The 14,016-nt window shown below is 46.4% G+C and overlaps 1 protein-coding gene across 1 annotated transcript in view; it reads left to right on the forward strand.

The window, feature by feature from the left end:
• Window positions 1-14,016, forward strand: part of SRBD1 (S1 RNA binding domain 1) — a 721,551-nt gene that overhangs the window by 123,668 nt on the left and 583,867 nt on the right. Inside the window, exon 2 of the mRNA XM_085612769.1 lies at window positions 9,744-9,811. Coding sequence (XP_085468895.1) covers window positions 9,744-9,811 — 68 coding nt within the window. The remainder of the gene's footprint in view (window positions 1-9,743; window positions 9,812-14,016) is intronic.

The raw sequence follows: 14,016 nt of genomic DNA on the forward strand, positions 1-14,016 counted from the left end.
AGCCCCCAACAGACCCCACACGACCTCCATAGGAGGGGAACATAAACGATCCGTAAATGGTAAAGGAATGTTGTCCAGAGCCCGGCCTATTCGTAACCCCTCAGTTCTGATCCGGCGGGCCCTCCCCGCCAACCGCACCCCCCCCACCCCCTCGGCCCCGGTCTCCAGGCAGAGTGTCCAACCAGTCCCCAGCCGCCTCGGGTCGGTCAAAAAAGTGCGTGCGCCCATCCACCTCCACCCTTAGCTTAGCTGGAAAAAGCATTGAGTACTTAAGGTTCAGGTCCCGTAGGCGACGTTTAACTCCGAGAAAACTCAATCTCTGTTTTTGGACCCCCGGAGTAAAGTCTGGGTAGAAATGCACATCCATGTTATCAAGCTTGACCGGTCCCTGTTGCCTGGAGGTCTGCAGGATAGCGTCTCTGTCCCGAAAATTAAAACTCCGGGCAATGAGAGGCCGCGGCGGGGCACCGGCCTTAGGTCTGCCCCCAGGGACCCGGTGAGCACGTTCCACCGCAAAAAGCTTACTCAGCCCCCGGTGCTGAAGGTGGGTAAGGATCAATTCTTCCACAAAAAGATCTGCCGCCTCCGCCTCTCGTCCCTCCGGCACCCCCACAATGCGAACGTTATTCCTCCGGGCCCGACCCTCGGAATCCTCCAGTCGCCGGTCCATCAGGGCGCTCGCCTGGCCAAGCCGGCGCACCTCCTTTTGGAGGGCCACCACGTCCGTCGTGAGGCTCGTTGTGGTGTGGGCCAGGGAATCGACCCGGTCGTTGGTTTTGGACAAGTCAGCCCTCACAAGGCTAACATCCACCAGGACCGAGTCTATCTTTTGCGCTAGGGTGTCGAAACGCTGGTCCACCGAGGCCTTCATCTCTGCGATGGCGCCCATGACGTCCCGGAGGGTCAGATCCACCGGTTGAGCAGATGCCTCCGTCGGGCCCGCCGGGGATGTGCGCGATGTCTCCGGAGATCCCTTCTGGAGGGTGTAGCGGTCCATACTGTTGGATTGAGGCGCCGGGCCGCGGCGGGTCGTCTTCACCTTCGCCCGGTCGCCATCTTGTTTGGTGGACATGCCTGCTCACCCACCGTCGTGCCAATCTCCTCAAAAGGGCCGATAAACCAGTTCACGGGTTCCGGGGGGGGGAGGGCGACCACTGGGCCGCAGGACGACTCACGGCCGGCGGGTCAGCCGGGCACCTGGACAAGGCCACACCACCGCACCCCGCTCCGCAACCCTACCTCGCTTGAGGGCAAGGAGAGCGCAAAAGCGAAAGTGAAAGCACGGGGTACGCGAGTCGCCCAGCCCTGCCCGCCGCTGTTGTTCGCTTTGTCCCCGGATCGCCCCACTACTCCAATCCGGGGGGCCAGCGCGGAGAAGGCCGCAACCTTCAATCGGTGCTCCCACCGGTGTCCGGGGTCCGATTCGAAAACGAAAAACGGATGGCGCCTCAGCTCGGGTTCACCGATGCAGTCCCCTCAACAAGGACAGGATCTAGGCAGGATTAATTCAGGAGGTCGTGGTGGTCCTCGGGAGCCTCGCACCTACGCGGCCATCTTGGTTGCGCGCTAGGCTCCTCCTCCGAAATAACCTTTCTTGATGTAAAGATTTGTAACAAAGATGGAACATTGAACACCACAATATACACCAAACCTACCGACAGAAATAACTTATTACACTTCAAAAGTTTTCATCAACCATCCTTAAAACGTAGCCTTCCATTTTCCCAATTGTTACGTTAGAAAAGAATTTCATCATCAGAGAAACTATTTAAGGAAAGTATTTCTAACATGGGTAACAAATTCCGGGAGAGAGAGTACCCTGACAAAATTGTACAGGAAGCAGTACATAAAGTAGAGGAAGTCAAAAGAGAAAAACTATTGACGAAAGACACAAAAATCAAAGAAGAAAATAGAATGGTATTCGTATCTAAATATTCTACAAAAAGTCAAAACATTAAAAGAATCATATGGAACCATTGGCCATTGTTAACGTTGGAAGAAGACTTCAGGGGAATTTTTTCAAGACCTCCAATATTTGCGTACTCACGCATGCGAAACATCAAAGAAACCTAAATCAAAAGGAGGACTGCCTTGACAGTACATATACGGGAACTTTACCGTGCCACAATTGTGGCAACTGTAACGCAATTATCAAGGGAAATCAGTTTCCACATCCTCATAAAGGCACATCTATAAAGTTGAGTCACAGCCACTTGTGACAGTAACAATTTGATTTATATGATAAAGTGCCCATGTGGATTGGTCTACGTGGGCAAAACTGAACGAAAGATAAAGACACGCTTTTCATTTTATTTTATTGCATTACTATTATTTTCAATTTTCATTTATTTTGAACTTGTTTTTCACCGGAGGGTGACGCGCACTTCATAATTTCCTGTTAACCTTGCCTTTTTACCATATCGTGGTTCTGTTTTCCTAAACTACTATTAGTACACGGCACATAGTCTGTTGTCGTTTTCTATCAGTCACGTGTTATAAACGTACGGAAGCATATTAAACCCGCGAACGCAAGATGTGGCGTCGGCTTCCCAATGTAACGAACTTGCAATGGAGAAACCTCCACGCGTAAACACCGGGTAAGCGTTTTTTTCACAACAGTAGTCTTCTCATGACCAGGTTGCTAGGTCATTGATACCGATACTTAAAGCTCCCGTTTTTTTTCGACAGTTACCTTTACTCTTGTTTCTTTTAATATGGGACCCCACGGGCCAATTATCGACAGACATGTAAGTCGATTTAACCATCTAATACCACGTTGCATGTACATAATTCAATCATCTTGCTCTCGGAACGATATATAATGATGATTGTTGTAAATGCTGTGTGTTTAACCATTACAGAAATTAACCCCTGATGAAGGGCGTGGCCCGAAATGCATTGGGCATATCATTAAGAAATTTCATGAAAATTGAAGAATATATTTTTTTGTTTGATAACAAGAAAATAAACATGTGAATGAACTCATAAATACCAGCTGTTGAAACATTATTAAAACCACCTCAAGAGTGCACCCAGGGGACTTTGTCCTCGACCAAGGATAATACGCGGATTTCAGTTTATTCAGTACCCTCGCACTCAGGAGGGGCTACTTGGCTGCACCAATCTACCATTAGTACCTGGAATATAACCGTTACTAAACCCGCAGGAGTGTGAATGCCCTAAATCTCATGCGTTCATTATATACTACTTTCTGGGAATATATTACAGACATTTTGCAGAGAAATATTAGCAGCAATGGCCATAAAACAAGTTTCTTTTAGATCAAAACAGGACCTCACACACGAGAAATGGGTGGGTGTTTCAAAGATTATTTGCAATAAAATGAGTGAGCTGCTGCTTTATATTCTAATATTGAAAATAGGTCACTATTCTTGAATATTAGCTATAAACACATTTAGAATTGTGTCTGCCGCGGTGTGACCTGGGCAAAGAAGGTAAGAAAGAGCTGAAATTGGATCATAAATCCAAAGCTGTTCTGAACAGGGGCCCCCAAATTACATTTGGCCCTGGACCCCCGAAATCCTTAAGATGTTCCTGGTCTACTCTCCCAGTATTTCACGCTGCTCCCAATGTCAATTGCCCAGTCTCAATGTCCTCACCATGTTCCCAGCTTGACCAGGTGCGCTATCAAGGAAGGATGCTCCCTTCTTGTCCGCCCCCTTTTCCTTCTGATCAGGTGATATCTGGGGCCCCCTATTATTCAAGGCCATCTGATTGTACCAGCGTGCCTGTCCGCATATTGGGCCTTATGAGAGACCATCCCGCCCCCCAGTCCATCAGTCTCGGTGGGGGCACTGCTCTCCTCTGGTGTACTGTAAAATATATGTTGCCCCCAATTCAGTCGCTCCTGAGGCACACCTCACTTCTCAACAGGATTCGCGTTCCTTAGCACTGTGGGGCGCCCTTCACGGATCCTCCGGATCAGTTCATGATGGACGCTTCAACCCGCTCACCGCCACTTATGATTTCGGCTCCTCCTGATATATACTGTCTGCCTTCGTGGATTACTGTGCAGGGCTTCTATCCTCTCTCGGCTGTTTCCCCTCGCAGTGTCCTTTCCCCGCTAATAGCTTCCAGGCATGGTTCTAGCCAGTGTGCTCCCGGCCCCTCTCCTTAGCCTGCAGTCAGTCTGGATCCACCGGAACCCCCCAGCTGCTCATCTCTACCTCCGTATCCACTTCTGGGAGGTCCACTCTTCAGGGATTCAGCCAGTGTTCTCTCGCCACACTCTTCGGTCTACAGGCTGCCGGAATCCTCTGGATCCTCTCAGCCGATCACCGCTACCTCCGCTGCCGGGGGGGGGGGTTTGTATGTCGCGGCTGTCTGCCAGGTCTGCTGGATGTCTTCTCACCACTCCCAGTGCCGAGGGCCTCTCCTGCGGTGCGCGTCCCGATGACCCTCCGCTGATTCTGCATCCGGTTCTGAGGAGGCTAGTCGGCCCGGTTCTCTGCCTAGGCCGCAGGGCCTCTTCTCGATGCCCTCAGTGATGATGGCCTCCCCCGCTGATTGCGTTTCGAGGGACGCCCGCTGGAGCTCTGTCGGAGCCAGTCACCAGCAACGCTGTTGCTTCCAGAGGTCCGGTTTAAGTGATCCACCTCCGTGGGATTGCCAAGCCTCACATCCTCCTTCTTAGGCCGACCTGGATTCTTCCGGGGCCCTTCACTCCGAGGGCGCCGCCATTTTGGGTCCCAGCCGTGAGGCTCTCGTAGCCACGGTTTTCGGATCGCTCTGCTTTCTGCAGCTCAAAGAGACGGGTGTTTCGGGTTCGAAGTGTTCTGAATTATTTAATTCTTAAATAAGTTCTTGTCAACTAAATTTTGGAGTGTGAGAACAAAATGATGTTTCTGAATGCTTTTAAATGGTACGAAATTTAAATGAAAAGTTACCTTAATAATTAAGTTAACATTTTTCATTTTCATTTTCTCCCATTTCAAAGTGATGGATTTACAAACATCACTCCTTTTGCTCCCATTAGCCAGTAGATACTGTGCCATATTTATAACTTAAAAATACAGTCCTCCTGTTTTCATTTGGGAGAAATTTAAAGTCAAGAAAACTATTTATATGAAACATTGTCTTAATGTTTTTCTCTACTTTCAATTAAACCAATTACTTCTTAATGTTTTATGAAGAATGTTTCTTCACTTTATATTCCTCCCATTTTAACAAATGGCTCAATTTTTCCGTTATAAATATGGCACCTTGTCTACACTCAACTGGGAGCCCAATGCCTGGTGTTTGTAAATGTGACACTTGGAAATTGAATAAAATGTAAAAGATGAGTTTTATGGAATCCATATGAACCTAAAGTTAACTCTTCAGTATAATGTTCTCCATTTTCAAGGTGTTGCCTTTACACACAGTAGGCATCTTGCTCCCAGTGGGTGGTAGACAAAGTGCCATTTTTATAACTGAAAAATACAGCCATTATTTTAAGTGGGAGAAATTTAAAGAACAGAAAAATGTTCCATATCACAGGCATATTTGTTGAACATTTTCTGCATTTAAACTTTCTCCCATTTAAAAAATGTTTATATGTTTGTATTATACATGTAAATTGTGCCACATATGACGAAAAAGTTATTCCAGTGCCAAAAGTACATTGGGGAGAGGAGTTGGCCTAACGGCTAGGACGGTCGACCTTGAATCTGGGACACTGGGTTCGAGTCTTGTCAATGACGCTGAACATCCTATGATTCTGGGCAAATCACTTAATTTCTCTGTGCCTAACAAAAACAGGCATTGGTATAGCCAATAGGTCTCGTTTTTGGGACCTTCTAAGTATTTAGTTATGCAGCACAATCTCCTTGGTGCAACCACATCAACTGTTGCGTGGCTAAACACTTATAAGGCCCCAAAGGCGAGACCTATTGGCTATGCCAATGCTTGGTGTGGTTGGGTGTGGGTGGTTGTGTGTCTGTGTGGTTGTGGGTGTGTGTGGATGTGTGGTTGTGGTTGTGTGTGGTTGTGGTTGTGTGTGGTTGTGTGGGTGTGGTTGTGTGTGGTTGTATGTGTAGTTGTGTGTGTGGTGTGTGGTTGTGTGTGTGGTTGTGTATTGGTGTGTGTGGGTGGTTGTGTTTGTGTGTGTGTGTAATTGTGGTTGTGTGTGGGTGCGGTTGTGGGTGTGGTGGATGTGTGGTTGGGTGTGGTTGTGTGTGTGTGTGTGGTTGTGTGTGTGGTTGTGTGTGTGGTTGTGTGTGGTTGTGTGTGTGGTTGTGTGTGTGGTTGTGTGGGTGTTGTGTGTGTGTGTTGTGGTTGTGTGGGTGTGGTTGTGTGTGTTGTGTGTGTGGTTGGTTGTAGTTGTGTGGTTGTGTGTGTGGTTGTGGTTGTGTGTGGTTGTGGTTGTGTGTGGTTGTGGTTGTGTGTGTTTTGTGTGTGTGGTTGTGTGTGTTGTGTGTGCGGTTGTGTGTGGTTGTGGGTATGGTTGTGTGTGGTTGTGTGTGTGTGTTTGTGTGTGTGGTTGTGTGTGGTTGTGTGTGTGTGTGTTTGTGTGTGGTTGTGTGTGTGTGGTTGTATGTGTGTGTGGTTGTATGTTGGGTGTGTGTGTGGTTGTGCATGTGGTTGTGTAGTTGTGCATGTGGTTGTGGTTGTGTGTGCGGTTGTGTGTGTGTGGTTGGGTGTGTGGTTGTGTGTGTGACAGTAATACTAAAAGCATATCAAAATAAAGGAACACAAACATCGAGTTTGTGGAAAGAGTAAGCACATTGTAAGTCAAACGGGCGCAGCAAAGCATTAACACAACAACATGTTCTTTGATGTTTGATGTTCTTTGAAACCAAGGGGCGCCGCGAAAGTGATTGCGGGCAAAAGTGAAATTGATCGCGGGCTCTTGATGAGCATGATGAGGTTTGCCATATGGTGCCTCTGCTCCTAAGCGCGTGCCTGCGCACATGCACTGTAGATCTAGGCTGGCCATAGTAGCATTTTTTGAGCCCTCACTAAAAGTCTCGCCAGACCAGCGCATGGGCTGGGTCAGGCGAGAGACCTAAAAAAATGAATGTTTCCTCATGTAACGCAACTGGTGCTATGTAAAGCACTCTGATACCCGATTCAGGTCAAGTTCGCGCTATATAAAACTCTGTAAAAATAAAATAAATAAAAACACAAGCTCCCAGTCACCCATACACATTTATCTCATTCATATGCACTCATGTTCATACATCCCAAAGACCACGCTCTCACTGCAAGCCCTATCCTAGTGCCCCAAGACAAAGTAATTTGTTGAACTCAGTATCTGGTTCTATTGACATTAGGCTTAAAGTCAATGGAGCTGGGCGTGAGGGTGCCTGATAACAATGTGCGAGTTGCTTGGCCTTCAGTAGTCTATGTTGATTTTCACTGATCAGAAGTAGCTTTCACTACAGAAAAGGTTGGAGACCCCTCAGCTAGAGAGCAACTTACAGTTAAACTTTGTACATTTACCAAGCATATTTCTTTAATTACTATAAAACTCTTATCAACTGCTTGGGTATTCTATTTATTGTAAGCGCTACGTGCATAGCCTGAACTTGATGTTCAAACCTCATAGAGACCTCCAAGAGATCGAACTACCATGTGCTTCAAAGCCTTAGGTTGTGTGTGGGGTTTGTGTGTGTGCGGTTGTGTGTGTGTGTGTGCGGTTGTGTGTGGTTGTGTGTGTGGGTGTGTGTGGGTGTGTGTGGGTGTGTGTGGGTGTGGGTGTGTGGGTGTGGGTGTGTGTGTGTGCAGTTGTGTGTGTGTGGTTGTGTGTGGTTATGGTTGTGTGTGTGTAGTTGTGTGTGTGGTTGTGGTTGTGTGTGTGTGGTTGTGTGTGTTTTGTGTGTGTGGTTGTGTGTGTTGTGTGTGCGGTTGTGGTTGTGTGTGTGGTTGTGGGTATGGTTGGGTGTGGTTGTGGTTGGGTGTGGTTGGGTGTGGTTGTGTGGTTGGGTGTGGTTGTGTGTGTGGTTGTGTGTGTGTGTGGTTGTGTGTGTGTGTGGTTGTGTGTGTTTGTGTGTGTGTTTGTGTGTGTGTTTGTGTGTGTGTTTGTGTGTGTGTGTTTGTGTGTGGTTGTGTGTGTGTGTGGTTGTGTGTGTGTGTGGTTATGGTTGCGTGTGTGGTTATGGTTGCGTGTGTGGTTATGGTTGCGTGTGTGGTTATGGTTGCGTGTGTGGTTATGGTTGCATGTGGGGTTGTATGTTGTGTATGTGGTTGTGTGTGTGTGTAGTTGTGGTTGTGTGTGATTGTGGTTTTGGGTGTGGTTGTGTGTGGTTTTGTGTGGTTGTGTGTGTGTTGTGTGTGTGGTTGTGGTTGTGTGTGTGGTTGGTTGTGGTTGTGTGCATCGTGTGTGGTTGTGGTTGTGTGTGGTTGTGTGTGTGTGGTGTGGTTGTGTGGTTGGGTGTGTGTGGTTGTGTAGTTGTGCATGTGGTTGTGGTTGTGTGCACGGTTGTGTGTGTGTGGTTGGGTGTGTGGTTGTGTGTGTGACAGTAATACTAAAAGCATATCAAAATTAAGGAACACAAACATCGAGTTTGTGGAAAGAGAAAGCACATTGTAAGTCAAATGGGCGCAGCAAAGCATTAACACAACAACATGTTCTTTGATGTTTGATGTTCTTTGAACGAGAACATCAAAGGGGCGCCGCGAAAGTGATTGCGGGCAAAAGTGAAATTGATCGCGGGCTCTTGATGAGCATGATGAGGTTTGCCATATGGTGCCTCTGCTCCTAAGCGCGTTCCTGCGCACATGCACTGTAGATCTAGGCTGGCCATAGTAGCATTTTTTGAGCCCTCACTAAAAGTCTCGCCAGACCAGCGCATGGGCTGGGTCAGGCGAGAGACCTAAAAAAATGAATGTTTCCTCATGTAACGCAACTGGTGCTATGTAAAGCACTCTGATACCCGATTCAGGTCAAGTTCGCGCTATATAAAACTCTGTAAAAATAAAATAAATAAAAACACAAGCTCCCAGTCACCCATACACATTTATCTCATTCATATGCACACATGTTCATACATCCCCAAAGACCACGCTCTCACTGCAAGCCCTATCCTAGTGCCAAAGGACAAAGTAATTTGTTGAACTCAGTATCTGGTTCTATTGACATTAGGCTTAAAGTCAATGGAGCTGGGCGTGAGGGTGCCTGATAACAATGTGCTAGTTGCTTGGCCTTCAGTAGTCTATGTTGATTTTCACTGATCAGAAGTAGCTTTCACTACAGAAAAGGTTGGAGACCCCTCAGCTAGAGAGCAACTTACAGTTAAACTTTGTACATTTACCAAGCATATTTCTTTAATTACTATAAAAGTCTTATCAACTGCTTGGGTATTCTATTTATTGTAAGCGCTACGTGCATAGCCTGAACTTGATGTTCAAACCTCATAGAGACCTCCAAGGGATCGCACTACCATATGCTTCAAAGCCTTAAAAGAGTTCATTGGAATTTTAGTGAACTCTTCTCTTGGGTCGTACCTATGTTTTTTGCCTTTTGAAACACAGCAGAATAGTGTTTACTAGGGTTGCCTATCTGTCACTCACGTGTGCTGGCCCAGGAGAACTGGTCAAACAGCATCCCAGCTGTGTTTTACTCCTTTTAGATGAGAGAGTACAGTGTCATCAGTGTAGCTGATGCTGAGGAACAATACATTGTTGTCACTTGGATGTGAAAAAAAGATAACTTTTTATTCATTATGTTAATAATAGCATAGTGTATACATTTTGTAACACTGCCGCTCAAAAAAACGAATCTATTTTCCTTTATCTTTTAGCGGTGTGAGGCAAGAAGGACATCACGGCGGCCTCTAGTTCAGGAAAAAGAAAAGCCATCATACGTCGTGTAAGTTTTTTGATCATTATATTAATACTGTTGCTTTTTAATAGTTATGACAGCAGGAGGTGCCTTAATTCTTGCTGTATTCGTTAAAGTGCTAAAGGCATCATTGGAACCTGCTTTTGAAGAGGTTTTCCTTGCTTGTGCTTATTGCTTTCACAAATCTATTAACCCATCTAACGTTTGCAAGCTTGTAAGTATTTTCAGTGCTGAAAGGCAGCCTAAAATCCCGCTTCTTCTGCTAAATGTACCTTTGCCCCGAAAGAAACGTAGTTCAAATGATTACACATTTGCAGCAATGCCCGCTCCATGCGTTTGAAATTGTGTGTTACCTGCTGCTCATTTATATCCTTTCATTCTTGGATTCCCTTCAGTTTGCACGCTGGCTATGAGTAGGGCTGGGCAGATGATCAGCTGTGCAACCTTGAGCCCAAGTATATTGACAGCCACAGCTGGACAACAGTTTAATTGGTTATTACTCATCTAACCAGGTTTTCAGCTCAGAGAAGGGCACGCTTATTCCTACACACCAAACCCAGGCACACGATATTGGGAGGATTTCCACTCAATTTGAATGACTCAATTAAATACAAAAAGTTGGGAGAACATGTTTTTTGTTTTTACCTGGGTCAAAAGAGGCAGAAAGTAATGTCTATTCAAACAACTCTGTAGTAACAACTGCTGACGACCTATTATTCTGTAAGGGGGTTCCTTACTGCGAAAGAATCCTACTGATACGTGTAAGTATCATAATTATGCATTTTAATGGGTAAATGTGCACATTGTTCAAGCAGGTGGAGGAAGTGATACCGATACTGCGTGTGCGAACTCATCTGTGCCAAGCAGACAGTTTTAGGAAACAATAGAAGACTATTAAGGTAATGCTGTACCGTAGAACCCAACCTGGAATTATTAGCAATAGCTCTCCCGAAAAGAAGGGAACTGTAGGAAAGTGCCCTTTTTTGCATGATTGCCCCCCACTTTTTGTCCAATGTTGATGTACTTTGACTGAGTGTGCCCTGGGTTCCTGCCAAGGAGGTAACCAAGGCCTGTGTCCCTTCCCTAAACTGTACTGTTGCAAAACCCAATTGGCAACTCTCTGGCCACATGTAAGTCCCTTGTAAATGGTACCATAGGTTCCAAGGGCACTGTGACCAGGGAAGACTTACTGTGCCACCCTTAAGAGGCCCTGTATATATATAAATATATATAATATATTCTCCCTCTCTGTCTCTGTCTCTGTCTCTGTCTCTGTCTCTGTCTCTGTCTCTGTCTCTGTCTCTGTCTCTGTCTCTGTCTCTGTCTCTGTCTCTGTCTCTGTCTCTGTCTCTGTCTCTGTCTCTCTCTTTCTCTCTCTCTCTCTCTCTCTCTCTCTCTCTCTCTCTCTCTCTCTCTCTCTCTCTCTCTCTCTCTCTCTCTCTCTCCGTCTCTGTCTCCATCTCTCCACACATCCCTGTGTGCCATTCCTACAGTCCACTGCCTGGGAATAGGTAAGCCCCCCCCCCCTCTACCTGGGCGCACCATACCAGTGGTGAAAGTACAGGTGCATGAACCCTTTACCCCTACAGTGTTTAAGTCAATTCTTAGACATTGTAAGTGCAGTAATGCCATAAGTAGTATATGATCGGGGAGTTTGTCATTATGAACTCCACAGCACCATAATGGCTTTACTGAAAACCGGGAAGTTTGGTATCAAACTTCTCAGCACATGAAACCCACACTGATGCCAGTGTGTGATTTGATGAAAAATGCACTCGTAGGGCATCTTAGAGATGCCCCATGAAAAACAACCTAACTCTAGTGTCCTGGCTGAGTGGCTGCTTGCCAGCTGCCACCACGAGACATATTTATGGACCCCTGGGTTGAGAGCCTGTCGGTTTCGAGTTCCTGAAATAAAGCACATCCTGGGACGTGATGCTAAGCCTCCTCTCCCATGATGGGCAGGGCTCACGAAGGGGAAGCTTCAAAGGGTTGCTGCCTTTGTGAGCAACCCAGGCAATTTGCTACTCCCAGCAACTGGCCCCCACCTGTTCTGACCCCCTCTTTGGGTGGGAGAATCGGCGGGAAACCCAAGTTAAGAGGATAGGTGTGCCCACCTTTGCCAACACCACCCCTCAGGTGGGGGAGGCGAGGTGAAGCACAACTCTCAGTCCCCGACATCTTGCAGATAGGGGGACCCAGCCAACCAGAGTGAGGCTTATACCCCCTCCTACTGGAGGGTGGTATAATAGGGGGTGTACCCACCCCCAGGAAGGGACCCATTACCTGCCCTTCTACTTAGGTTCAGTCCTAATGGCTGCAAACGATTGTACTTTAGGCCTATCAATAAAAGCACAAACATTGGGATATTTGCGATGTCGGATGTAATAGACAACAGTCATGTGTGACAGTGCAGGAAATTATGCACACTTTCTGGGATACTAATCCTGCAACCTCAGCGTGGCAGCAGTAAGCCTGATCACAAGGCAGATCAAACAATCCAGTCTGTAAGCTATAGAAATACTGTTATATAGAATATACAAATTGAGTTTCTGGTACACTTAACTGTGCGCTCCTGGAAAGATGTAGTCCATGAGCAGTAAAGATGACCTGTATCTCCATGTTGTTCCAGCATAATATGAAACAGCTCGGTCTCAGTGGAGAAACCCCTAAGATCAGTGCTACTGAAAAAAGGGACTTAGATTGGTCTGCTTCTTTCAGACCATATAGTCAGGAGGTCAGGAAGGGGTCCAATATCCAATTGAATATTGCTTAGAGGTTGTGCAGTCTGTAAATCGATTGTTCCTTCATCATGGGATGCCTGCCTTGGTCAGCTCAAGTTAATGAGAGCTTAGATTGCCATAGTCTGTTGAGGCAGGAGTGCAGCGGTCTGGCGTAGAGTTCTTTTATTAGTAGAGAATATAAGCCAGTGACTATATCCTTTAAAACTGCTCCATAGTTGTCTATAAAGATGGATCAGTGATTCTTCCAATATCAGGAGCAATGATCCAAGTTTCTTAGTCAGGCAATTGTTGGATTAACGCCTGTTACTAGGTCCTGGGAGGGATTCAAGACTTAATTTGCACGGCAATGCACATACTAATTATATCAGCAGTTTGACATATCTCCCTGTTCACCATTTCATTGCCAATAGCCATGCATGAATTATGCATATAGGTGTGTTGAGATGGAGGAAGCCATTGACTTTACATTTTGAGTGCACTCTCAGCTAAACTCTATGTCTTTAAGTAGTGAGATATCCAACAAGGTGGACTTTTTAATCTTGTAGTATAAAAATCATGATACTGTGTACTTTTCCATTAAATGTTGCTTGGTAGTGGCCAAGTCTCAGGTTTCCAGAGAGAAGTGAAGATACAAGTACGATGTTGCGGACTGTGATATTTGAGAGGCAGTTCCATCTTTGGTAGCCAAAGGACTCCTGATGTTGTAGATGCATACAACATCTGAAAGAGACTTCTAGCCACAGATTCCCCTCCTTTTGAATTTTCTCTAGGCATCTGACTGGACCGGTAAACTTTTCAGCAGTACCTACGGCTCCACACTGAAGCTGCTATGGAAAATATGTACAAAGCCTATATAGGTGCCACCCCAGCATGCTGACATCTGTTCCTTTTCCAGTTTTAGCTCCACCAGATGCGGAGCCGAAGCTCACTTCATCTCTCCCAGAGGCATTTACTTTGAAATTGTTCTTCAGTGTGCAAGTTATGTCACCTCCAAAGACAACAGGTTTAAGACCTGTAAGGACAGTCGCAAAGAAATGTCTGTGACAAATTCTCTTCAGGTATGCCTGTGGTTTCTGGGGTCGAGCCATGACTCCAAGTCCTGCAGCTACTGTACATAAATAAACCCCAAGGTCATTAGGGCATAAAAAGACTCCTCACTGTGATCCCTCCAAGTCTTGGCCCACATCCAAAGCTCAATCCCGGTTCCAAAGCCAACCTAGCTGTTCTAGGGGCCGGTCTTCGTCACAGTCATTATCGTCTGGTAAGTCTAACAAGTTGCATAAGGAATTGAAGAGGGATTCTACCCCCCTCCTGCCACTTGCATTTGCCTGAGCAAGCCCAGTGGTGGTGCACAATTATTGATCTCTCTACCAAAGGCAGCAGACTTTGGAGTGAATCCAATAGCTCGTTCTGGAACATGCTGATTTTCCAGAGCCAACTGCTACGCCACATCAGACAGAAGAGTTCCGCGGAGTGATGCTCCAGCTC

This window comes from Triturus cristatus, chromosome 6 (genome assembly GCF_964204655.1).
Source record: "Triturus cristatus chromosome 6, aTriCri1.1, whole genome shotgun sequence".
Classification (NCBI taxonomy): Eukaryota; Metazoa; Chordata; class Amphibia; order Caudata; family Salamandridae; genus Triturus; species Triturus cristatus.